General features: G+C 40.1%; 2 protein-coding genes across 2 annotated transcripts in view; both read right to left on the bottom strand.

Annotated features, from left to right (window-relative positions):
- Positions 1-14,539, bottom strand: part of LOC103156872 (C2 calcium-dependent domain-containing protein 4C) — a 27,543-nt gene extending 13,004 nt beyond the window's left edge. Inside the window, exon 1 of the mRNA XM_016664709.1 lies at positions 14,528-14,539. The gene's annotated coding sequence lies outside the window, so the exon portion shown is untranslated. The remainder of the gene's footprint in view (positions 1-14,527) is intronic.
- cdc34a (cell division cycle 34 homolog (S. cerevisiae) a) lies at positions 10,893-25,194 on the bottom strand. The gene is made up of 5 exons (XM_007579070.2): positions 24,731-25,194; positions 15,603-15,689; positions 14,959-15,056; positions 13,296-13,430; positions 10,893-13,201 (listed from the first exon to the last, which is right to left on the bottom strand). Exons 1-5 carry the CDS (start codon positions 24,911-24,913, stop codon positions 12,979-12,981), a joined length of 726 nt encoding a protein of 241 aa, XP_007579132.1. The 5' UTR covers positions 24,914-25,194; the 3' UTR covers positions 10,893-12,978.
- Positions 25,195-25,630: the final 436 nt, after the last annotated feature.

Genomic DNA, 25,630 nt, shown 5'->3' on the forward strand with positions numbered 1-25,630 from the left:
ATAGATAGATAGATAGATAGATAGATAAATGCAAATTATCCTTGTAACTATAATGTAAAAGAGTTAAAATGCATGACACATTATACATGTATGCATACACAAAAAATGATTTTAAGAATTTCCTGGTGTATGACCAAGATGATGGGGCTGTAGGCTTTCAGTGACACATCACTCCTGAACCTGGCGCACATTGTATATCTCACTTTCAGACGTTTGTGCCTGATGCGATCAACCTGTGGAAAAATCTATTTATTATATGGATTACTGAAGAACATCTGAACCAACTGCTGTTTGTCCTGAAGAGAGAGGCCAGAAATCGACCTGCTGCGGTTTTAGAACAGGAACCAGAGTTAGAGTTAAAGTTAAAGGGCCAGTATCGTGTATTTTTCAGGCACACTGTGCCATTTTATAGCACAGTCAAGTTACTGTGTTACCAGCTGTTATGAAAAGGCTGCACATATAAAACAGGACTGGCCTCTGTCTCTTTAAGAGGCACCTACTCTTTCTGACACTCCATCTTCAGCATCACAAAGTTTCTCCATTAAGCCTTTAACCACCACTCTTAGGAGTGTTGGCCTGAGAAGTAGTTCCTATAATGAGCTCAGCAGCTGCAGAGTTCTGTCAGGTGTTTGCTAATTGCTGCTGCTGCTAGTCTGAAGGAGCTGAGTGGTGAACTCAGTGGGAGAACTGCTCTGTGAGCAGTGGAAAAGGCAAAGGTTGTCCATGAAGGATTTCTCAAGAATCAAAACAGTACATCACATTGGCTTTTGTTGAGGAAATAGCATTATAACATTATATTTAAAAAAAAAGTAATTTTTACATAAATTTTAAAAATTAATGTTTGAATTTTTCAGACAAACTTTAGTTCAGTCTAAAATCAAAATCATATAACAAGGAAGGCAGACATGTATCAGACATGGACCGGAACATGTTACTACTTAGAATGTAATATGTTTGCTTGATAGAATTTTAACAACAATTTAAAAATAGTGTATTAACTTATTTAAAAGAGCGGTGAACAGAACTGTGGAATTAAAAAGCTTTAAAATAATGAGATCGATACAGAACCTTCAATGGGTCTTCAGAGAAAAGGTTAATGCGTCTGTTCTTCTCCCATTAACGCAGGCCGCTCCCTACAACTCCGCCTGTCACAGAGCAGGAGGAACACGTGAACTATTAGAGAGACCAACGTGAAAAAGTACGCTTCCTCTCCGACTAACGCAGACCCGAATCGATGCATCTGCGTTCTCACAGTCAGAGAGCAGGACAATGGCACGTTTAAAAAGGAGGAAGGAAAATCATTTGGAGGATAAAAGTCAGACTGTGCATCGCTGTGAATCGTTACTCCTGCTGATGTCTCATCGGGTTCCTGGACGGACATGGAAGAAGTGGTCAGGACCCGGATTCAGAACGGAGGCTGAGCAAAAGCCCTGCAAGAAACCCTGCGAATGTTCAAGTTTCAACATGTGTTACTGTCGTACTACATGTTCACACAGCCTATCAGATGTTTACACAGGTTTAAAAAGACAACCTCGTTTATATCAGTTTTGGACACTTATTAAGACTCAACTTCTTTGGTTTAAGGTCTGTTAAAATCAGATACATTTTGTGTTTGCTAAACGTTTTAGAGATTTTTTTTTTTTTAAATTCTGTGTCATATAGTTACTTAGATTTCCTCAATTTTGGTGAAATTGTCTTTTAAACAGAATGAGTGGGCCCATTCTTCCTGACAGAACAGCTTTAAACTGATGTCCCTGTGTCACGGTGGTGATCGCATTCTCCACCTTGTTCCTCTAAATACAACATGGGTCATTTTAGCCTAATGCTTTCTTGTTGTTGTTGTTTCATCAGACCTCAGGACACGTCTGTAAAAATAAATCCCCTTTTGTGCAGTTCCAAACCATCTCTGACTCTTTGTGCTGTTTTTGAAGTGATGGCTTCCTCCTCACTGAGTGGCCTTTCAGCCCATGACTGCAAAGGTCTCACTGACACTCATCTTTATCAAGTCTATTGCTTTTGTTGTCACCCATTGTGATCAAATAACAAGGAAAACAGAAGTGAAACACATACTTTTTTTTTTGCACCCCTCCCCTTATTGCTGCCATCCATCTTTCTCCCTGCCAGCCGACCCGTTCCCACCTTCATCACAGCTTCTGTTGCCTTGGAGACATCTCATAGTCTGACATATGGATTAACCCCCCCCTTTTCATCTCAATTCACTTCTCTTCATCTCTCCAGTCTGTTGCAGGTCCCTCGTTCTCCCTGGAGCTCACCGACGACTCGGATGCCTTCTAGCCACTGATGGTCCCGAGATTTCCTGACAATCTGCCAGCAAATACAGGACATAGTTACACACAAGTGCAAAAATAAATTGATATATGTATATTTATATATAAAAAAAAACATTGTGCCGTAAGAACAAAAATCACAAAGGACGGAGGAGGGAGGGATGCAGTTTGGCATATGCCAGGGCTGTTTGAGTGTCTTGCTTTCACTGCTTCACTGAACTGGCATTTGGAACGGACACACGCAGGGCAAAGGTCAGAACTGTTGCAACAGGAAGCAAATTTGATGGACCCCATGGAAATAAGGTACATTCCTGCGATGGCGAGAAGAGAGAAGTAAGTTAGAAGAGAATTGGAAGGAGGATGGGAGGAAAATACAATAATAGCCCAAGAAAGGAAGCACACTGCTGTGAGCACTTATGATCTGCCTGAAGCGCTAAAATATGGATTACTGGTGTGTATTATTGCCAGATCAGGGTTTCCCTCAGTGTATTATAGGCCTGGCGGCCCGCTATCCTTTATAGCTCCACCGCCAGGCTAAGCCTTTCTTGTTTATGTTTTTAGGAAAGTAGTAATAATAATAATAATAATAAAATCTCCTTTTTTAAGCCGGGTTGCAAGCGTCTCTGTTGCTCTGAGCGCTTCACTGGCGGAGCAGATTTATTCATAAAAGAATAAATTATAGAAGATAGATTTATAGTTTATGCATTTAAAGCCGGACCAATCACACTGCTGGCGCCTTTGCGCGTTGCCTCGCGCGCTGCTGTAGCTGGGTTAAGTTAACCTCAGCGCGGATCCCGCGCGCCTCCTTTCACTCAAACTGGACACAGGCTGACCTGTTTGGACATTTACATCAACCTCTGTGAGGAATTATGACTCTTTCCAGAGTTTTTGATCAAGGTAGGACTTTAAACACCACTCTGGTTAGCTCTGGTTGCGCAGCTCTACGTGAACTGCAGGAATAACTTGTAGTTGCGCTTTCAGAGGTGCGTTGAGAATGATTTACATTTGTGAACAAAGAATTTTGTGCGGCTTTTCTATCTCAATATGCTGCCCAGGGCCCGGCTCTGCCTGTGCTGATAGAGTTTATCTATGTGTTCCCGGTTGGCAGGTGTATTAGTTAACGAAGTTAACTTCTCCTGGCTCTTTCCCACACAAAGAGCAGATCAAAAGATTTACCAGGCAATCTGCTGTAACTACAGGTAACATAAAGATTAGTCCAAAAGCTATATTTAGGCTATTTCAATCAAGACATGTTAATAACAAGGAGAGATTACAAATTAGATTGTTTTACAGATATTCTATGTTGCATTCAGTTTTACAGCTGTTTAAATCTTATCAAAGTGGTCAAAAGGTTACACTCACACATACAGCCACGACCCCCGTGAATGCCTGCTCAGTCCACAGAGAGGCGAGTGTGTTTTCCACGCTCCTTCAACCTTCCTTCAACCTTCCTTCGGGGGAGAGAGGGATTGGGGGCGGGGGGGTGGGCGCCTATTTATGTTTTGGCATCCACCTGATTAACACAAATGGGTGGAGGGAGTTTCAAAGAGTGAGTGAGATTTCACAGGATTACCCATAATACTTTGTTCTTTCTAAAGTGAATGCATTACAACTTTTTACCAGCAGATGGTGCATTTTAGCAGGATTTAACCTGAACAATTTTAACTAAGATGCATCTGTAAATTGTACAGTCTATCCAGCGCTCTGCTGTGTGACTGATAGACCCGTACAGCAGTGCTTCTCAATTCCAGTCCCCCCCGTTCTGCATGTTTTAGATGTGTCTCTATTTCAGAACAGCTTATCTAAATGATTGCATTACCTCTTCTGCAGTCATCAAGTACTGCAGAAACCTGTTAATCACCCACAGATTCAATCCAGATGTGTGGCAGAAGGGGAACACCTAAAACATGCAGGGCAGGGTGGCCTGAGGAGCGGAACAGAGAAACACTGCAGTAGAGGAACTAATTGTACTCTTTCTACATTGACCACCAATTTCCAGTAAACAACTTCTAAATTGTTGGAGGCTCCGTCACAAACTACACCCACAGACATGAACTTGTCTTACGACGTGTACAGTGACATTATGTATGGCTCGACATTGCGTTGTACACGGTTCACTTAACTGGCATTTGGAATGGACACACGCAAGTCAAAGGTCGGAGCTGTTGTAACATGAAGCATATTTGATGGACTCCACAGAAATAAGGTACATTCCTGCGATNAACTGGCATTTGGAACGGACACACGCAGGGCAAAGGTCAGAACTGTTGCAACAGGAAGCAAATTTGATGGACTCCATGGAAATAAGGCACATTCCTGCGATGGCGAGAAGAGAGAAGTAAGTTAGAAGAGGATTGGAAGGAGGATGGGAGGAAAATACAATAATAACCCAAGAAAGGAAGCACACTGCTGTGAGCACTTATGATCTGCCTGAAGCGCTAAAATATGGATTACTGGTGTATATTATTGCCAGATCAGGGTTTCCATCAGTGTATTATAGGCCTGGCAGCCCGCTATCCTTTATAGCGCCACCGCCAGGCTAAGCCTTTCTTGTTTATGTTTTTAGGAAAGTAGTAGTAATAATAATAATAATAATAATAATAATAATAATAATAAAATCTCCTTTTTTAAGCCGGATTGCAAGCGTCTCTGTTGCTCTGAGCGCTTCACTGGCGGAGCAGATTCATTCCTAAAAGAATAAATTATACACTATAGATTTATAGTTTATGCATTTAAAGCCGGACCAATCACACTGCTGGCGCCTTTGCGCGTTATTGACGCGCCTCGCGCGCTGCTGTAGCTGGGTTAAGTTAACCTCAGCGCTAGCCCGCGCGCCTCCTTTCACTCAAACTGGACACAGGCTGACCTGTTTGGACATTTACATCAACCCCCTTTGAGGAATTATGATTCTTTCCAGAGTTTTTATCAAGGTAGGACTTTAAACACCACTCTGGTTAGCTCTGGTTGCGCAGCTCTACGTGAACTGCAAGAATAACTTGTAGTTGCACTTTCAGAGGTGCGTTGAGAATGATTTACATTTGTGAACAAAGAATTTTGTGCGGCTTTTCTATCTCAATACGCTGCCCAGGGCCCAGCTCTGCCTGTGCTGATAGCGTTTATCTATGTGTTCCCGGTTGGCCGGTGTATTAGTTAACGAAGTTAACTTCTCCTGACTCTTTCCCACACAGACAAAGAGCAGATCAAAAGATTTACCAGGCAATCTGCTTTAAGTACAGGTAACATAAAGATTAGTCCAAAAGCTATATTTAGGCTATTTCAGTCAAGACATGTTGTTAATAACAAGGAGAAATTACAAATTAGATTGTTTTACAGATATTCTATGTTGCATTCAGTTTTACAGCTGTTTAAATCTTATCAAAGTGGTCAAAAGGTTAAACTCATACATACAGCCACGACCCCCGTGAATGCCTCTTCAGTCCACAGAGAGGCGAGTGTGTTTTCCATGCTCCTTCAACCTTCCTTCGGGGGAGAGAGGGGTTGGGAGTTTCAAAGAGTGAGTGTGATTTCACAGGATTACCCATAATACTTTGTTCTTTCTAAAGTTACAACATTACATTACAACTTTTTACCAGCAGATGGTGCATTTTAGCAGGATTTAACCGGAACAATTTTAACTAAGATGCATTTGTAAATTGTACAGTCTACCCAGCGCTCTGCTGTGTGACTGATAGACCCGTACAGCAGTGCTTCTCAATTCATTTGGAATGGACACACGCAAGTCAAAGGTCGGAGCTGTTGTAACATGAAGCATATTTGATGGACTCCACAGAAATAAGGTACATTCCTGCGATGGTGAGATGAAAGGAGTAAGTTAGAATAGGATTGGAAGGAGGATGGGAGGAAAATACAATAATAGCCCAAAAAAGGACAGCACACTGCTGTGAGCACTTGTGATCTGCCTGAAGCCCTAAAATATGGATTACTGGTGTATATTATTTCCAGATACAACCTCCTTTCTTGTAGCATTTCACAGATTAATGGGTTTCATTTTCTGGTGTTAAATTAAGGCCAATATGGAAGGCAGAAAAAAAGAGCAACTGGATCATATATTTTAGTTTCAGAAGTGATGCGACACATTCTGCAAGAAGCAAGTTTGGTTTCAGACTCTGGCACATCAGGCAGCAGAGAGAAAGTTCTTCATAAAGCTCCATTTGCTCTCTATCCTCTAGCGGAGAGCAGACCCTCCAGCTAAAGCAGGTTGGTGGATTAATCAGAGGCCTGAGGTAAGAAAACAAAAGGAAGAAAACAGTTACTTTCTAGAAGGTCAAACTAAATCACTATATTCATACTCAAGTCGCTTCTCACTCATGCATGTAGATTTTTTTTTTTATCTCACCTGTGTGGAGATGAGGGACACAGCTGGGTGGAACAAAACAACCTTTTGCTGCCCCCTAGAGGCGTTTAACTGAAACAAAGAAGATAATGCTCAAGGAAAAACAAAAAAAAGAAATGTAAAGAAATCTGGCCCAACATCAATATGACAGCCAACTTGAAGATGATTATTGACTTTTCCTCGTCAATAATGTTTTAAGAGGTGGCAACAAAATGGCTGGAAGTGGGATTGTTAAAACGGCAGAGATCCGACTATGTTACAAAAAGATTTAACTGGTTTAGTTAAAGTGGCAAACTGGAAAACTATTAGTAGAAACTAATTTCTCTTAGCTAATAAAAACGTTTTGATCTGTGATGTTTGTGCAGTTCATCCCAGAGGACATTTAATTCAACCTTTCATTTCTGTATTTATAATACAAGAAAAAAAACAACCCCAAAAACCCAGTGACAAAAATATTTACAGCACTCAAAATTTAAATGGAACAAGAAGGTACATCTGCTAATTCTCACAATTCCCTGACAGTCAAAACAAACAAACAAAAAAAGCAAGGCTCAGTTAATCAGAAACACTCTTTTGTAAGAACAAGTAGTAATGTCTGCAGACGTCTCAACATCTGCTCATATTTTTTCTTTATTATTTCAAATTCAAAAATACTTTATTAATCCCAAAGCAAATTTAAATATAGAAACATTGACATTTAGAAAACTGTCGAGCCTTCTCTTGGCATTTACGGGCACCAACAATGAAGATGTGCGACAAACCTAGAAATAAATATAAAAGAAATCAAAAGTTGGATTGTCTGAAATGCTTGGCACTACAAATGTATTCATTATGCGTTTTGCTGAGAAATCCGACTAAAAGCCTGGTAACTATCTGCATGTACCTCAGCATGCTGCAGAAAACAATCTGTTGATACTATAACCAAGATCTGAAAAACATCCAGTTCTAATTTTACTGTTCAAAAAGTTTACTCTGAGAAGCAAATTTTATCCTTTTACATAAGTGTTACTTTTAGTAGCCATTATTTCATACAGACTTTAGTAACATGGATCAAGATTAAAAAGTGCCATCATGGATTCTTATCGCTCCTTCACAGTGTTGTATGAACACTGCACACACAGCTACTGTTGCTAATTCAGTTTATTTATAAACGGAATTAAATTGATAGATTGTTTTTCAATCTGAGCGTTTGGGTGAAAAAGACTTTTAAAACTTTAAATGAAAATACAAGTTTAACCACTAGTTGGCAGCAAAGCTTCTGGCATGGTCTAGATTTGACCCGACACATTTTCCAGCAAATAAAATATAACATCACAATAATGTGTGTGAACCATCACAAACATTTCAGTCCTCCTTCATAAAATGTGTCGTTCAAAGTAAAGCAAGGAGCTAGAAGGATTAAAAAAAAAAAAAAAAAAAAAAAAAAAAACATTTATATGACTCTTATAGCAACTTTTCCAACAGGAACCTCTTAGAAATTTGTGTGAGTTTTTCTTGCGGGACTCTGAGCATTAAAGCTTCACTTCTACATATTTTGCTTCCAAAAAGGTAAATGTGCTTGTAGAACTGTTGCCTTGTAGCAAGAAGCCCTGGTTCTCTCTGCCTGGAGTTTGGATGGTACTCTGGCTTCCTCCCACAGTCCAAAAACATGACTGGTAGGTTTGCAAATGGCCCCATTAGTATGTTTGTGCAGGGCTGTTTGTGTTTTGTGTTGCATTGCGAAGGACTAGCGACCTGTCCAAGTTGTACCCAGCCTCTTCCCTAATGATCGCCGGAAAGAGACACCAGATTCCCAGGACCCTGCAAGGACAAGCAGACGGACAACAGATGGATGGATGTATTCACTTGTATGTTTGTTTTAATCTGCTTCTTTTTCTAATTCAATAATCTTTTAATTGTTGTAGTTTTCATGCTCTCTGTGGAAAGGCACTTAGTAATTTCACTGTGAAATGTACTTGCCAACATACTTAATTTTTGAAAAACTCTTTATTCTTCTGAATTTTTTCCTAAAAGGTTTTCCTGGGACAGACTTTTGCTGCTGCTCGTTTATTCATTTCCTTTCTCTGACAGCTTAATTTTCAGAGTGTCTAAGGCCATTTTACAATAAAGTATGCCTCTCTGGAAACACCACAGGACTCTCCTGTGACTTATTTTAATTAGTTTGTACAAAACGTACTATATAATCTAGCTGCAAAACATTACTACGTTGTAACAAAATCAAATTACTGAAAGAACCAGAATGTTTCTCTCAGCATTCTGTTAAACCATCTTTTCAGATTGAGTCAAGCACAATAGTAACTATTTCTGGTAAACCCTTTTTGATGTCGACTGTTAATACACTTAACTGCAATGAAGACAAAGTTTTTATACAGCATTTATGTCACGTCCATGTTATTTTGGATTTAGTAATCTTGAAGTTGGTTTTTATTTGCTATGTTGATACTTCAAAACCAAATATCCAAATATTACCAAAAGAAACAAAAAAAAAAAGGTCTTACAATAAACATTTCCATGATTTCAATGTGGTGTGCCCATCAAAATACAATTTAAAATACAACATGTTGATTACATGCTCAAGATTTGAAAAAAGATTTTTAAAACAAGCATGATCAAGTCCTTATACTGGTGATTGATCAGCACTAAACTATCACAAATCTTACCTTTGCTCTCTCAGAGAGTAAATCTTCCTAGAGTGGGGAAAGAACAAAAAAAAAAAGGGGGAAAAAAATGACATCTAAAATCAGAGACGTTGCCTCTCATGTTCCCCCTCGCCACTCAAAACACAGAAAGCATCAGAAAATCCTTTTAAAGTCTCCACCACCCTGCAGCAGGGTGACTGCTGGGTACAGGACTCATCATGCACTTTCAGCACCAATACAGTTCTGCTGAGAAGTTTACACACGGTTCCCATGGCGATAAACATCGCCTATGTGATGCTTCGATTATTTGAGCCGGTCCTTTTGCCGATTGAAATCATACAACAAATACCTTTAATGCAGTTTTGAAGCACTGGGTGCGCAGGTTTGAATTTGAGCTCAAATCCACACAGAGACAAAAGTATGCATACAAACACACAATGTGAAAACGTTAGGACACCCGTTAAATATTCTTTCAATCACCTAAATGTTGGTTTAAGGTGAATTTGGAGGCAGTTCTTCATTATGCAAGTAGAATCATGTCTATTAGCCAAGGTTTTATGTACAAGCAAAGGATTTTGACTTGGTTTCACACACTCAGCCTACAGAGCTTAAATATAAACGTAAAATTTTAGATGGAATCAAATAAAAGCTTAAAAAAAAAACAGCTGCAATAAGTAACTTTTCGAAAAAAAAGATTTTTACACATTTGTATGGTATGAAATTGATTTTTTTTTTTTTAAGGCAGACTTTTTTAATCCACATTGTAAGTAATTCATGATTTTCTTTGTTTTAAAACCTGAAAAAACATAACTTTGCAAGGACATGAATAGGACTGGAGCTTGACAAACTTCATTCAGACCTCGTGTAAGCGCTATGGTTGGTGGATTCTTGAATACCCCAAGCCATTGATTTTCATCTCAGACTGCCAGCTTTGGTCAAATAGTTGAAGATGACAGATCAAAACTAAATCAGTAATGTCTAAATCCATCTAAAGCATGCCGACATTTAGCTTGAGCAAAGAACATTAAAAAAAATTGAAATGAGCTTCAGCAAATCATGCCAAAAACAGCAGTCAGAGAATATTAACATTGATTAAAGTCTTTTGTTGTATGGCAAAAGGAGAGGGAGTTATAAATGTAAACTTCTGACACAAACTGAAAATCCCCCCACCCCCCAACCCCCAAATAAAAAGTAAGATCCGATTCTTACATGTCAGAGATTACTCTGGGTTTCACGTATTCATCCTCTTCAGCACCTGCAGAGGAGCACAGAAAATGAAAAGAAGTGAGTTAAAAAAAAAAAAAGACTACAAAAAACAAAACATGAACTGTATTGAAAATAAATAAAATCATCAATTTCTAATAAAGAGCTTTATTTCAGAATTTAAATAGATTTACAAACCATAAGAAAAGAAAATATAAACAAGAAAACAAAACATCAAATGATCGTCAAACTATCCACATGTGCATATCAAGGTAGAGATTGTAAACAGTCCTTTGAAGCCAAAAAGTATGTACTCCCCCCCATCCCCACCTCATGGTTCACTCAATTGGAATACAATTTGTTGGTGGTTGTTTTTCCTGAGGTTCTTAGTTTTTTTTTTTATTATTTTTATTATAAATCAAATGCTGGGTTTTCCCTCATTGGTGTTTCAACCAATCAGAGATCATAAAACTCAGGAGGGGAGGGGGTTGGGAAGAAAAGATGACAGGAAGAAAAAAAGAAAGAAAAACAAAAAAAAACAGTAGTCTTACAAAAAAACCCAAATGAATTCCATTCTCCAAAAACGTAATGTAGGGCTGGAGACCCTTAAAGGTCAAAATGGGAATCGGTTAGTGATCCGGTATTAATAACTCATTGTGGAGAAAAACGTTCCTAAAATATTGTGTGCTTTGTCCGTTTGGATCGATACAACATTTTGGTTGATTCTGCTTCAACATTTTACTTCTCCACACTTCCATGAACAAACGTGAGTAAAACTAAAGAAAAAAAGATCAAGTCAATAATCAAAAAATACTTATGAAATCTTTGCAACTCATATCAAAATCTGAGGAGACAAAAAATAAAAATAAAAATGTAAAACTAAAACAGAAGTGAACGCTCGGCCCATTCACAATATGACAGTTTTGAATAAAAATCAATTTCAAGGACCTTTTTTTTACCTTGCACACATTCCCAACCATAAAATCATACCTAAAACCACAAACACCTATCAGCATGCTAGTGAAGAACCAATGTCCTGCTCATGCTCAGATGAAGACCCTTCCTCTTCACATTTTTCAGCACATCTTTGAAACGATCTGCGGCTACTCACACAACGGATACGGTTACAGTAAAGTTCAGCTTTTCACTGGAAATACTGCTGGTTGTTAGTGGTGTACAATCTCCAGTCCTCTGCTGGCACAAAAGCAGGCTGAAAACTAACCAATAAGTCTAGAAATCCAGCCGCCCATCATTCATCCTTCTGCCCGATCCCAGCTGAGACGACTGGGTTCACTGATTCGGGCGAGTCAAGATGGCTGCAGTCCAGTCCAGCAGTTCAGGGGTAAGAAAAGAACAGCAATCCTGCTTGTGCACACAGTCGCCAGTAGGAGGCGAGCTCGGCGAAAGATTGCAATGCAACTCCTCTGCTGTGGACGTCTGTGCTACTCTGATCTGAGTGGGAATGACGAACCGACACCGAACATAAAGACGGATCCAGCTGCAAGCGCCACTCCAAAAAAAACAACAACAAAAAAAAAACCCTCAGATCCTTTCCGATTGGAGTTTGGTCTAACTGCTGCAAGGCTCTGCTTTACTGCCACACTTAAAGCACTGCGTGTAACACCAACTCAAGCTCTGACTGCATAGATTTGTTTTCATTTTAAAACAGCACACTGGCAGCATGATCTACATTTGACTCGTGAGTTCAGCTTACACCCGGGATAAATCTAACAGGTGCCTCTATAAATAAGCAGCAGCCAGGTTATCCGACAGAAGTTTGAACCCTTAAGTCAGAGCTTGAATATCACTCTTCTGGTCGGGGCTTGCTCGGACTGGTCACCTAGATCTAGGATAAAAGGAAGGCACAAGGAAGTGTGAGTAGCTTGCAGAAATGGATAACTTCCCCGTTCTGAGCGGCGCAAGCCCCGCGGCTTTAAAAGTCAAAGGTGAAAGCGTGTCAGGGCTTTGAACCTCGTGCTAACTGGAGGTCACGCATAATATGGCTCAAGCAGAACAGTTTGCCTTAATTAGCTTCCTTTGCGGACACGTTCCTGTTTTACAGTGATCTGATCTGTTGCAAAAGAGAGAAACTTGACATCTGTGGAGGAAATAAGTCTCAGGGCTTTCAGAGACTTTTCTGGACATTTTAACAGCTAACACAGTGCAGAAGTATTTCTTTACATTTGTCCTGCTGTTTGTGTGTGTATCATGTGTAACCTCTACTCAGATAACATAATGAAAATGAAAAAGAACATGAAAGGACCCAAAATAACTCTGCTGCTGCTGCTGCGTTGTCAATGACCCAGGCTTTAGTGTGCATTCTGTGATTGCACGCAGCAGACGCTGGACAAGCAGCCCCGTGCCAAGTGTGTCCATTAGCAGGAGGAAGGGGGTTAAAGTTCGGTCCGTGACACGAGGGGGCGGCTTGAGTGTGTGCGGGTACGATCGAGACGTGGTCAGGGGAAGGGGTGGGTGAGGCCACAAGGAGGCGTGGTCAGGAGTCCTCTGTGCCAGAGTCATCCTCGTCATAGCAACAGTCCTCATTGTCTTCCTCCTCATCTTCGTCCAGCTCCTCGTCGTCATAGTAGTCGTCGTATAAGAGGTTGGAGCCGTCGTCTGTGGGCGGGACCTGGGTGCGGACGCAGTATTCGTCCAACGTGGTGGGGACTTTGACGCCGTCCCGCTCTGCGTCCGCTTTGGTCGACAGCACCTGTTTCCTTTAAAATGGGCGGGGGGAAGCAAAAGCTTTGAGTCGCCACTGTGCAGCAAGCTTTGGTTTAAATGACGCTGCGTGTTCTCCCCTCCCGGTACCTTATGATCTCGATGTATTCTCTGTCTTTCCCCTTGCTGTCCCTCCATTTGCGGTACATCACAGAGGCGTCCACGTTGGCTGGGGAAAACGTGTTGGGTTCGTTCAGCAGCGAGATGACGCTGAGCAGGATGGTCCTGGGGAACAGGCAGAGGAGGAGGATCAACATGGAGGACAGTAATGCAGAATGAGTAGAAAACTGAGGTGAAGAGGACAGAGAGGTAAGATGAGACAAAAAAAAAAAAAAAAAAAACAAAAAAAAAAAAAAAAAAAAAAAAAAAAAAGCAAAACAGGACTAAACAAATAAACAGTAACAAAGAACGAGAGGGAGATCGTAGCTCCTACAGTCTCTCGTTAGAGATGGTAATCGGTCATCAGCAGCCTGTACAGCACGGAGCCAGAAATATGTAAAACACTCTTTTTCTGCAAGGTAGTTAGAAATTATGTCTGAACTAAGTGGAAAAAAATAAAACAGCTAAAGAGTGTTAAAAACTCAAAAATAATTCAACCATAAATCATCTAAAGTATTGGAACATTGTTTATGCAGATTTGGATTAATTTGGCTGTTAATCTGCAACAGATTGATTAGAAGGGGGATAAAATTAAAATTTATAGTGTCGCCTTCTATAAATATCTCTTTAGCCAACTGTAAGTCAGATGATGTAACATGTATATTTTAAAGAACCCCGACTTCTCCAGGCTCTACAGTCAACCAGTCTCACCCTACTGATGGTGATCCTGAAAACCCAAAAACTGTATTTTTCATCTTCTCAAAACATATCAACTTTTATAGATTATACACTGAGTTTTAAAGACTCTCTGGTTAGTGAAGATGTTGAATCTGTTGTAATTTTTTTGTGTATAGCTTAGATTTCTAAAGAAACTGAATCAGTCTTTCAGTTTTTAGTCAAATCAGAGACTCTGCCAATTCTAATTCTAGTGTTGAGTCTAAATGTTAAAATATTAATTTGGGTTTTCACAAATGAATGAAGCTTTAAGCCACAAACTGTTTTAAAGAACTCTTTAGCGGCAGACGATAATTCTGTTCAGGTTTGATAACCATTTCAAACAGAATCATGAACGAATCACTTTACATGGAATCCCAAACTCTCAGTTTGTCTGTAACCGTTTCTTTTCTACAAGTTAGCTTCATCAAAACCAATTTGTCAAAGTCATGGTGACACCAATTGGAACAATTCTTTAGACAAACTGGATGAATCACGTAGTTTAACACCTCTAAGTGGTGTCAACTACTTAGAGGTGTAATTTAACACCACTTGGTTGAATACAAACTGGAATTCAGTTTGTATTCAACAATTTCTCACAAGTATATTAAAGTAAAAACATGCAGGTAAGATTTTATTTTTGCCTTTCTGTAGCTGTGTGAACCTTTGAAGCTGCCACCAGCATAAAATCTCATCATATTTAAAGGAGATCAGCATCAGGTCCTTCATTTTAGACCAACTAATTTGTTTTGTTTTAATCATCATCCATGAGTAACTTATTCTTTTCATATACAACCTGTTTTTAGTCATGTGACAGGACAGTTAACTGTTTATTTTTGCCAAATGGCCCACATAGTTTTGGGTTTAAATATTTAACTAGCAAAAACATATTCTGTTGAAAACAATTCTGATGAGTTTATTTCATGCATCTGAGGATTACCTGACGTTCTGCGTGGGGTTCCACCTCTCTGAAGGGAGTTCTCCGCTCTGAGGATCGTCCACCGGTGGATGTAGGATGGAGATGCACACGTCTCCATTCTGCAAAGAAAACAGCACACAGCTTGCTTACACAAGGAATTTAAACTATTCAGAGAATGCAATTGAAGAAGATATTTTTTTTTCTTAGCTTGTTTATTTCTAAAGACCTTGAGCTAATTTCTCTGTAGAGATGCAGCCTTACAGTGGCGATTCTCTTGACCTATTGTGCAATATGAGGGGCTGCAGCCTTAGAGCACAGGGGGTGTAGACATGAGTCAGTACATTTGAAGCTTTGAAGACCAAGCTGTGATAACGCATAGAATATCAGTCAGCAAATAGAGCATCTTTTTATATCTGTCAGAAACAATTCATGCTGCATTTCCAAGCTTTTGCCGCTACTCCTAGTTATGCTATGCCATCCTTTTTAACATGAACACTTGAAACCCTTCTGTCAGTCCCCAACGTGGCTTTTCAGTGCTGCATAATGTCAATCAGATTTAAGAAGAACACTGACTTCACTATTACCGAGTAATAAAGAAGACAATGAGCATAATTCGAAGTGGAGTTCACAAACTGTAAAAACAAAATAAGTTTAATATTCATTACCTCATAGATGTTGGGATGCCACATTTTGGTGAGGAAGCGAAAGGCAGGTGGAGAGTACGGATAATCAACAGGAAACTTGATCCGAGCCTGAGGACGAGAGAAGAAACGTCGGTGATGTGACAGGAAGTTCAGTTGTCCTTCTTTGCCGACATCAAGTAAATCACAAGTACTTCCAGAATCCAGACAGAAGCATTTTGGGAAACTTTTCCAACCAGTTGAGGTGGGCTGAGCTGCACAAAATATTGAACTGCAGTCTACGTAAAAAAAATTAAAATAATAATAATAAAAAGTGTACAACATCTCAATCAAAATGAACTGATTGAAGGCTATATTTGGTAGATTGCTATAAAGCATATGCAATCTGCATGATAACATATTTGGCCATTTGATTAGAGCCTACCATGCTAAAGTTCACAAAGAGTGCTTAGGACATTGTAACCAAGGTAAAAGTCCAGAGCAATATTTAGCTTTAATGTTGCTATTGCATGTTTGATTGGAATAATTTTTCCTTCATTAAAAAGAAACCACTTCCTTATAATTGCTGCTTAAGTCAGGATTTTGGGGCTGCACAGTGGCGCAGTTGGTAGAGCTGTTGCCTTGCAGCAAGAAGGCTCTGGGTTTGATTCCCAGCCCTGGTCTTTCTGCATGGAGTTTGCATGTTCTCCCTGTGCATGCGTGGGTTTTCTCCGGGTACTCCAGTTTCCTCCCACAGTCCAAAAACATCACTCTAGAAATTGTCCCTAGGTGTGAGTGTGTGTGCATAGTTGTGTGTCTCTGTGTTGCCATGCGACAGACTGGCGACCTGTCCAGGGTGACCCCGCCTCTCGCCCGGAACATTAGCTGGAGATGGGCACCAGCAACCCTCCCGACCCCACTAAGGGACAAGGGTATAAAGAAAATGGATGGATGTCAGGATTTTGATTTTATTTGCCTTAATCCTTTAAAAATGTACAATGACAGCCATAAGAATGCACACATAGAAACACTTATCCAGCAGTCAGAACAAAGGGATTCGATCCGTTTTCTCGTCAAACTGCAAAAACTGGAGTCAACAAAATGCTGCTGAAATACTCTTTAATATGTTGCCAGTCACCTCCAACAGCAACTTAGAGGAAAAAAAAAAAGTAACTGTGGAGTCACTGTAAGCCACTCCAGGGTGGCTGCATATGGAGGAGCTAATGACAGTAATGGAATACGGTGTGGAGGAAGGGAGAGATGGAGGCTCACACAGCATGTGGAGCTCAGGGAAACGGCGGTGACTGGGAGGAGGGGAGCTTGGTTCACATAAAGACGGCACATAAAGACTACTCGCATTCATGTTCTGCTATTATATGTCCCAACAGCGAAGCACTGCCTCAAGAACACGTAATGTGGAGAACCAGTGTGCAGAGAGCCCCCCCTCATCCCTTCCGCTACACAAACAGTGTCAGGAGAGACGGGCACAGCAGGGGATCATGTACCAAACCGATTACACGTATGCACAGAACGCAGCAGGAACCGTTCTGCTGATACCCATGTCAGATTCACACACACACACACACACGGCTGCCTACATTTGTTGATTTAGCATGGTCAGATGGTGTGTGTGTGTGTGTGTGTGTTTGTGTTGGGGGGTAAAAAAGTGAGTAGAGGGGGTTGGGTTATATTTATATATAATAAGGTGTTAGCCTTCTTTGACTGTGTTGCGTAACTTAAGCCAAATTAAGGTAAAAATCTAATTCAGCAGCTGTACAAGTGTGACTAAAACTGTGTGTGTGTGTGTGTGTGTGTGTGTGTGTGTGTGTGTGTGTGTATGCATGTTCTGATCCATCCAGTGTACAGTAGAATATAAACATTTGGCATATATTACATAAAGGGGATCAACAATCAGGAGAGATGATCTGCTCTTCCTCATGAAACAGCGGTGGAGAGAAAATGCTGACATGATCACAAATAGGGAAAACATTAAATCCCTGGCTCTGCCTGGTCTTGGCAGAAAGCTGGCCGACAGGCAGAGGTCAGGGTTCAAGGCAACACTGTACACATTAGAGGCTGGCAGCAGTGCAGCAAAGAGCGGAGAGCCTGCAGGGGAGGCGGACAAAAACTGTACAGCAGCAGGGACCGTTGCTGGATGGTGGTCTTTGAAAACAAAAACAGTCCAAGAATTAATAGTTTGTCTAGACATTAGCAAACGCACATAAAAAAAAGTAATCAAATTTAACCACCTAACTTTCTGTTCTAAATGATTTAACACAAAAGCTCAGGTGAATTTATATTCAACATTTTACATGTTTGCCTTTATTTTTTTTTGGTCAACAAATCAAGCCCCAATTTCCTCAGACATTCAGAAAAGAAACAGCCAAGTGCATTAACTGTCAGAAGCCCTACACAACTGTCTGCTGAAGGGCAAAGTGAGTTTTTCTGTATTTATTTGTGCATCAGCGAGTAAACTTATTTTTGTAGATGACTGTTCATAGAAGAGCCAATATCTCACTCTGTTGGCTTCTTTCTGGAAAGGCCTGTGCACATTTACACAGCGTGTCCTGTGAAAAAGGCCTCATTCATCACAACCCCGCCAGACTAAGCGCAAGCAAACACTGTGTAAAGTGGAGAAATGCAGTGCTGCAAAAAGGATTCCTTTAAGTACTAAAGTTTTCTCTAGTTTGTGTTTCTTTTCCTGCTTCCTACAAAATACAAGTTTCTATCATTTTAGGTTTTAATAACCCTCATGCCCAGCAGACACCGAGACTGATTGATTGTTCAGAAACTTAACCCTATCTGTTGAACTGAGCCACGCGCCTTGAATCTGTAACCCTAACACCATGTTTCCGGTCCATCACTGTTCCTGCCTTACTCTACCTTCGATGGATAAAGACCACTACGCACCAGGAACCAGTCATCACAATTCAACCGTCACCACACTGCTGAAGTCATGTTTGTCCACGTTTGCTTCTTGCTTAATATGGCCAACCCACTAACAGGTGCTATTATGAAAGGATTACTAAAGGTTTACCCCACCTTTCACCCAATGACTGCTGAAGATAGAAAGGATATAGACAATAGCTTGATAATGAGTATTATTAACTTCTGATCTCTATGGTGATAATGTCACCACCTGATCAATACATATGGCCACATGTTGATCAGTTGCTTTGCGTTATATTCCCTTTATGCTGCAAGGTGTGCAGCTGGAATGGTCAAACAAAGATTGTGAAATCAATAGACAGAGAGGCAGATCCAACGAACCCGTAGGCAAGAATCACAGCTCGACAAAAAAAATTTGTTACAACAGCAAACAGTGAGGAGGCATGAAGGGAGACAAATGTTTGGAAAGATACACGTACCCAGACATACACACAAGCACACAAAGCCCCAAGCCCCAAAACTAAATGCAAATATTGTTTTTATTCCAAAATTTGTCAACTTACTTAAAGTTTTAAAAAAAAAAAAGTACAATTGCTAAACTGTGAAATACCGATATTCTTTTGTTGGACAAAAAGAAATCCAAACATAATGCTAATGATTATTCTTAATATTATACAAGTTGCATAAAAAAACACCTTAATTGTTGACCTACTTAAAGAATAGTGCAACCAGGGTTCAACCACTTATGCATCTCAGGGTTAAAAATCTGAGCAGCAGACATGAGGGAAGCCAATTTGCTGATAAACATGCAAAAAACAAGATTCAGGAAAGATTTTTCCTACTTATGCTACTAGGAATCCAGAATGCGAGCTTAGTTGGATCATTCTATGAAAATCTTTCCTGGACTGTGTGACCTAAAAAATTGCCTCGAGTACAAAACAAGAATGAGACAGAGAACACACCCAGCCTCAGAAAAATGACAGCAAGGCAGAGTAAAGCAGGTCAATGAAGAGACCCTGAGAGGAACAAATCATTCTGTTCTCCTTCTGCACCTCTTCAAGGTCTCTACAGACCTTAACACCCGCACTGCTTATGGTCATCCTGACAGAGGAAGACCTTGAGGAGAGAGAAGAGCTAATGTCAAGCACACACACGTTCCAGAGTTTACGGTATAGCTAATCAAACAGGCTTCCAACTCGTTATCTAAATTCTAAAAACAAAGAAGTAAAAAAAAAAAAATAAAAAATAAGTTGAACTGACAGTCAGAAGGGTTTTTATGACATTGAGCTGCACAAACAGCCATGTTTCAGAGATACGATTATCACACAGCTAGCCTAAACAGGAAAGAAACAAAAACACTGCCAGTGCTTCGGGGGACAATTATAACTAGCAGGGGCCTCACACTCACCCCTGCCTGCACCAAGCTCTGCTTTCTAATGGGAGGGGGGCTGCACTGTGAGGAAGGGATCTGTCTGCTCTTGAGTGAGCCGTTTCAGTATTCCTTCCTTTTTCCTCGGCCCTGCTCTTGTTTCGCTGTAACACAGCCAGAGGGGGAAACATGACTCTGGAAACTCTGCCCAGCCGATCCTCGTGCAGCTGGGCAGGGTCGTCTTGTCTGTACCCGTCCCTCGACTGCTGCTGAAGAAGAAAGCAAGCGAAGACGAAACAAAGACAACTGCTCGACAGGAAAGGGTGGCTGTTGGGTAATTGTCAGAGCTCGCCATTATCAGCCAAACCAAATACTCTTCTCTTATGTTAACACAAGTAAAAAAACAAAAAACAATATATTATTATGTATCATTGTGATAAGAGTTTCCATATACAGTGTGAGATGTTGAGACCTCACAATGCTCGGAAAAGAACACACACTTTTCTTAACTTCACTCTACAATAGACCTGGGCCTCACAGCCACACCCTGGACGGACTCTCGCTGATCAATAAGAGAAACCGAAAATAAACATTCAAAAACTGTAAAATTCATCACTAATCTAAATACACTGCTTTGTTTTGGGGAAAAAAAATATTTTGGAGGAGACTGCTGTCATTTTGGGTTTTTTTGGTAGCCACTTTAGCTCCTCAGGTGATGTGCTATGTTTCGTCATGACGCATGCACCTCATGATGAGGTACCATCTGAGACACATGGGGGTTCTGCGCTACAAGGCGCTAAAGCAATGGCGGAAAAGTCCATGTCGACATTTTTCTGTATTCAACAGCCGTTTGTGTGTGTATAATGTTTGTCAATAAAATAGGGGCTTCAAGAAAGAGCTGGGGCACTTTTTTATTTTCCCCATTTGAATCGTGTTATTTGATGACAGGGAGCAAAATATGGAGAGGCAGAAAAGAATGTTTTCGGGAGCAGAAAACAAAAAAAAAACACACAAAAAAAAACAGAAGAGTGAAGAGAATGAAGACGTAGATTTTCAAAGTGGTTTAAAAACAAGAGCTAAGTTATGCCAGTGTGTGAAGAGGAGGGGAGGAAATATTCAGGTCAGCTGAAATTACGTCCAGTAAAGCAAATGTATTTACAACAGATGAGAAGGAAAAAAGAAACTCGTTTGTGGTTATTTTGTTGTTCAGGCAGTAGCTGATCATGTGTTTAACTAGATGGTTAATCATGAAACAGACAATGAACTTGCCAGCGACACACTTGAGTTTAAATGTCTTTACACCACAGTAATGTTGAGAATTATCTGATAAGTCTGATCAGACGCAGTATCCAGTAACTGTTATCCAACAAGGATATCATTTAAAACTAAATTTTAATATTTTTTTAATCATGTTAAAAGTTTGACTTTTTTAAAACATACTTAACACAAAGTTTGTTATTCAGCTGTGACGACGGAGAGAAGGAAAGGGAGACAGACTCAGACATGGCAAGGCAACAGGTTTGTCTAATATTAGCTGGAAGTACAAGAAAAGCCACTTAATCCCAGGTGATTAATTTTAAAATATGTATTTTTTTATTTTTATTTTTTTTAAAGTTCAGTAGCACTGTTTGTCATTTGATTTAAACTATTAAAGTGCAGAATAAAAGCTTGACCCAGTTAGCAGACGTCTCTGCTGGAAACAGAGTTGTACGATTTACTTCATTTGATGCTATTCTTGACAAATGGGATTGTTAAATTGTTACATGTGCAAAGGCAATGTCAGGGTTTTCCAATATCGCGAAGCCCTCATGAGAATGATTTGTTGCTTTCAGGGATGCACAAATCAGTGCGCAAGAGATCAGAATTAGTCATTTTTTTCTTGATCAGTATGTCAAATATCTATCCAGTTTAAAGCTGTAGCAGTTTTTCCATTCACCAGAACTACTCTTATTTTTACCTGAAGAGTGTATTGTGATCAGACAAGAAACATTTCCATTTCTTTAAGAACCCTGAAACATTCAAATAAAGTATCAGTCAACACCTGGGGCAGCATGCTTGTACTACAAGAGTAGCCAAGTCAGCTGGTGTTGCCCTGTACATGTCCCAGGATCACTGCCAGCTATGAAACAAAATGGTCATCTGCCTGTAATCAGACACTCGGAGCAAGGGGTGGATGATTGGGGATACCTCATGTGACAAGGCAGAAGACGAACAGAAACCTGAGATGTGTCTGCTGCGCACAGCGACCGTTTAGAGGAGCACCTGAGACCTGCAGGCCAACGGCCAGTTTATATTCCTAATGCCCCAGTCACTGTGCACACAGCCCAGTTACCTAATCAGGATTGAATGATGTGATAATATGTCTCAATCCACTGTGTGGCCTATAGTGACGGTATGGTCGAAAGCAACACCCACTGAGAAGAAAAAAAAAAAAGACAAACGCTGACTCAGCCACGTTTCATTAGTATCTGCCCCGTTTCAGTTGAGCAAGGAAACCCGGCCAAAAACATTTTCTCTCCTCCTGCCCGTTTAGAGTAGGGCAAACTGGTTGGATGGAAACCCAGACAAGAACAATGAGTCATAACCATGTGGTGGATTTCACAGTCGGGATGTGCATTCCTGTTCCGACAAAGGAATCCTGTAGCACCCACACCGACACACAGAAACACCGTCCCCAGAGGCACTGGGGCCCTCTGCTTGTGTTCACAGGCTCCACAAAAAAAAAAAAAAAAACAGAGGCGGACTGAGTGTGCTTCTCAAGTACTGGAATTACTCAATCCCAAACAGCTGAAGGGGTGTTTTCGCAAAAACACATCCATCAAACTGGGTTGGACAATGCAAACACATCCACGACAGCAGTAGTTTAAATTTAAATCTTCTGCTGATTCACTCATGTAATACTGTTTTCAAACTTGGACTGTTTCACCAGATTAATAAAAAGGGCCATTATGTTTTATTTGGCATCAGTGCCAAGTTTCAGCCAGAAACAGAATAAGATCATCTTTTTGCTGTTGAATCTCTAGTTGATGATCATGTTATTTATTAAGTTTGAGATGAATTGACAGAAAGCTGTTTGTTATGGCAACACCTTTTACAAAGTAGGTGTGTAAGCTTTCAGTGGGATCTAAAGTGAGTCAGCTATTGAAATTAGCTTCAACTGTTGGGTTACAAAATGCATCAACAGGCTGTCGGTTTATGTATGATTGGGTCTGATTGCACATGAAAACAATCCAGATGGGCTTGCAAGGTTACATGTTTAAAGAATGAGCCACGGTGAGACACTGGTGATGTTTTGAGAGAGATTCGTTTTCACCAGACCAAATACAAACTCTTACAAAGAAGAGAAAATTCTTTGAAAGTGGATGTGCAGACAATGCGTTGATATTTTTGTTTGAGTCACTTGGTTTGCCCAGCTTTACCCTAAGAGGTATGCTCAATAAACCATGAACATTTCTTCAAACAGGTGAAAATACTGTATTACAAATGAGTAAAACTAAACTGAGTAGTAGCTGTGTTATGATGGAAGACCTTCAGAGATTTAGGTCTTTCAAAGGATTTTTGGAAACAACCCAATAGTTCATGTTTTCAGGTAAATACATAAAAGACACACATCGATGAATTGGCAAGAGATCAGCTTTAACTGATGATCAGCAGGTCAGGGGTTAAATTATACATATATATATTTTTTTCTATTCACTAAAAGAACTGCCTCTGTGTTTGGTCTACAAATCCGTAACCAACAAAATCTACTTGGGTGGACTTTCAGTTTGGTAAATGATTAGAGTTTGATAAAAAAATAAAAATAAAAAAAAAGTTGGACACAAATAGGGTTGGTGGATTGAGAAAAAATACCTGTAGTTCACGGTTATCAGTTTTAGTTCTTGGGAAGAAAAAAAAAAAGAATAAGAAAAATAGAAGTGGGTCAAAATAAACCTTCCAAGAAAACCAGAAAGTGATGCCAGTAAGGACACAAATCCAGTGCATCACTCACAACAAACCACACTTTTACCCTCTGCAAAACTGAACGTACACGTTTTAAAAATCTGCAACTTCATTAATATATATTTTCTTTAATATTCAAATGAAATGATCTGTTTTGTGATAAAACTATTGGTAATGTTTGCCAGCATACCTAATGTAAATATCTGGATGGTTATCTTTGACGATCAGTACTGATTTTGTTCCTGCATATGTGTAACTTGTGACATCGTTTTTCATTTACAAACTGCAAATGCTGACTATGAAAAAATTAAATGCATTTAAAGCGCTTTGACATACTAAAATGAGAAACAGATCTTTGCTGAACTTATTGCTGTGTAGTTACTAGTTAAAGTCATTTTGAGGAATAGGGAACAATGTTTCACAAGTTAAATGCATATTGATGCTAAAGTAATCCTGATTACATCAAATTTGTATGATAAAACTGATTAGGTTGTATTATTGCCAGGTAAATGTAGCCAGGGTTGCGCTGAGCACAAAGGAGATGATTGAATTAGTTAGGAGAATCCCATAGAGGCGGGTGCACATCACCGTCTTTTGTTCCACGGTAAAGGTATCAATCATATCCCGACTGTAACTGTAAGGGTCAATAAATATGAATTTTCTGAGAGAAATCAGCCACAAGAAGGAGCTTCTTTAGAAGTAAGCACTCACCATCAGACCTGAAGACATCTGACTGAGCAGAGTTGATTTAAAGTTGAACAAAGAGCTGTGTTGTATCACAGCAACGATGAAACAGGAAACAACTATTAGTTAAACAATGAGTTCACAGTAATAACTTTAACATGCTTATGTTGGGAACTGATACGTAAAAGGTAAAGCCAACAGGAGTGCTGCTCCTTCTGTGGGAAAGGTAGGAAAGATAAAATTCGCTGAAGAACAATAGATGTGAAGCTAGCTAACGTTAGCCACTCACCTTAAAATAACCACCCTCGTAGTGCGTGTTTGGGGGTCCGAATATCGCCACTTCCCAGTTGTACATGTCCGACTCGTCCACCAAAGTTATCTTGAATCCCTCCACTGGTTCATCCTGGAGGCTCTTCATCTCCAGCATCAGTGCTTTTTGTGAACTGGCTACATGGTGCCCATGCTGAGCCATATTCCACAACGAATAATATTAATATATTTCGGCAACCCACTGCCAACTATGCCTGCGAAGGACAAAGCTAGGTCGGTGCGAACAACGGCTGCCAACGGAACAACGAAGCCCCCCGAGCGTGTTAGTGAACGTTGGTTTCCGTTGGTTGTTCGGGGAAAGAAAGGGGGAAATAAAAAGAACAGGCTCTAAAAAACCGCGACGAGTGGGCTTTATTTGGCCACAGCTGGAGCGCCTTCTTCCTCTCTTGTTGTGAAGGATCCCGGGGAGCTCAGCACATTCTAAATAAACCTGCTTCAATCAAGTCAGACACTGAGTTTGCCTCATTTCCGGTTACGATTTTTCAAAATAAAGCTTAAACATTTGATTTACTGTAGTTATCCAAGTTCTGAAGCAACAAAGCAGGTCTAGACCGTCAAGCTATGATCTCTGTTGGACTGTCAGTTTAATAATGTATTATATTTTTGTTATTTTTATAAATGTATTAGCTTATGGTGTATCATCACCAAATGTGATGGAGTGCATATGCGTTCTTATCAGTTCCACATTTGTCTCTCGGAACATTCCAAAGTCTTCGGGGTCATCAAGGTGTTTTTCAAGGGTTTGTTGTCCTTTCTGTTAGCACTGGTTTTCACCATGGATTTAACCATTTTCTTGCAAAATCACGAGCATTGACCATAACTGTGGCGAGTGATGATGTGTCCTTTAGATGTTTGTGGG

This window comes from Poecilia formosa, unplaced genomic scaffold (assembly GCF_000485575.1).
Source record: "Poecilia formosa unplaced genomic scaffold, Poecilia_formosa-5.1.2 Scaffold507, whole genome shotgun sequence".
NCBI lineage: Eukaryota > Metazoa > Chordata > Actinopteri > Cyprinodontiformes > Poeciliidae > Poecilia > Poecilia formosa.

Bases quoted from the DNA above. Each gene is read 5' to 3' on its own strand.
- cdc34a (XM_007579070.2), bottom strand. From the start codon at position 24,913: ATGGCTCAGCATGGGCACCATGTAGCCAGTTCACAAAAAGCACTGATG. The intron at 15,057-15,602 runs GTAATGAATATT...TTTTCTTTGCAG, and splicing joins GGCATCCCAACATCTATGAG to AATGGAGACGTGTGCATCTC. The intron at 13,431-14,958 runs GTAATCCTCAGA...CCTGTTCCCCAG, and splicing joins AACCCCACGCAGAACGTCAG to GACCATCCTGCTCAGCGTCA.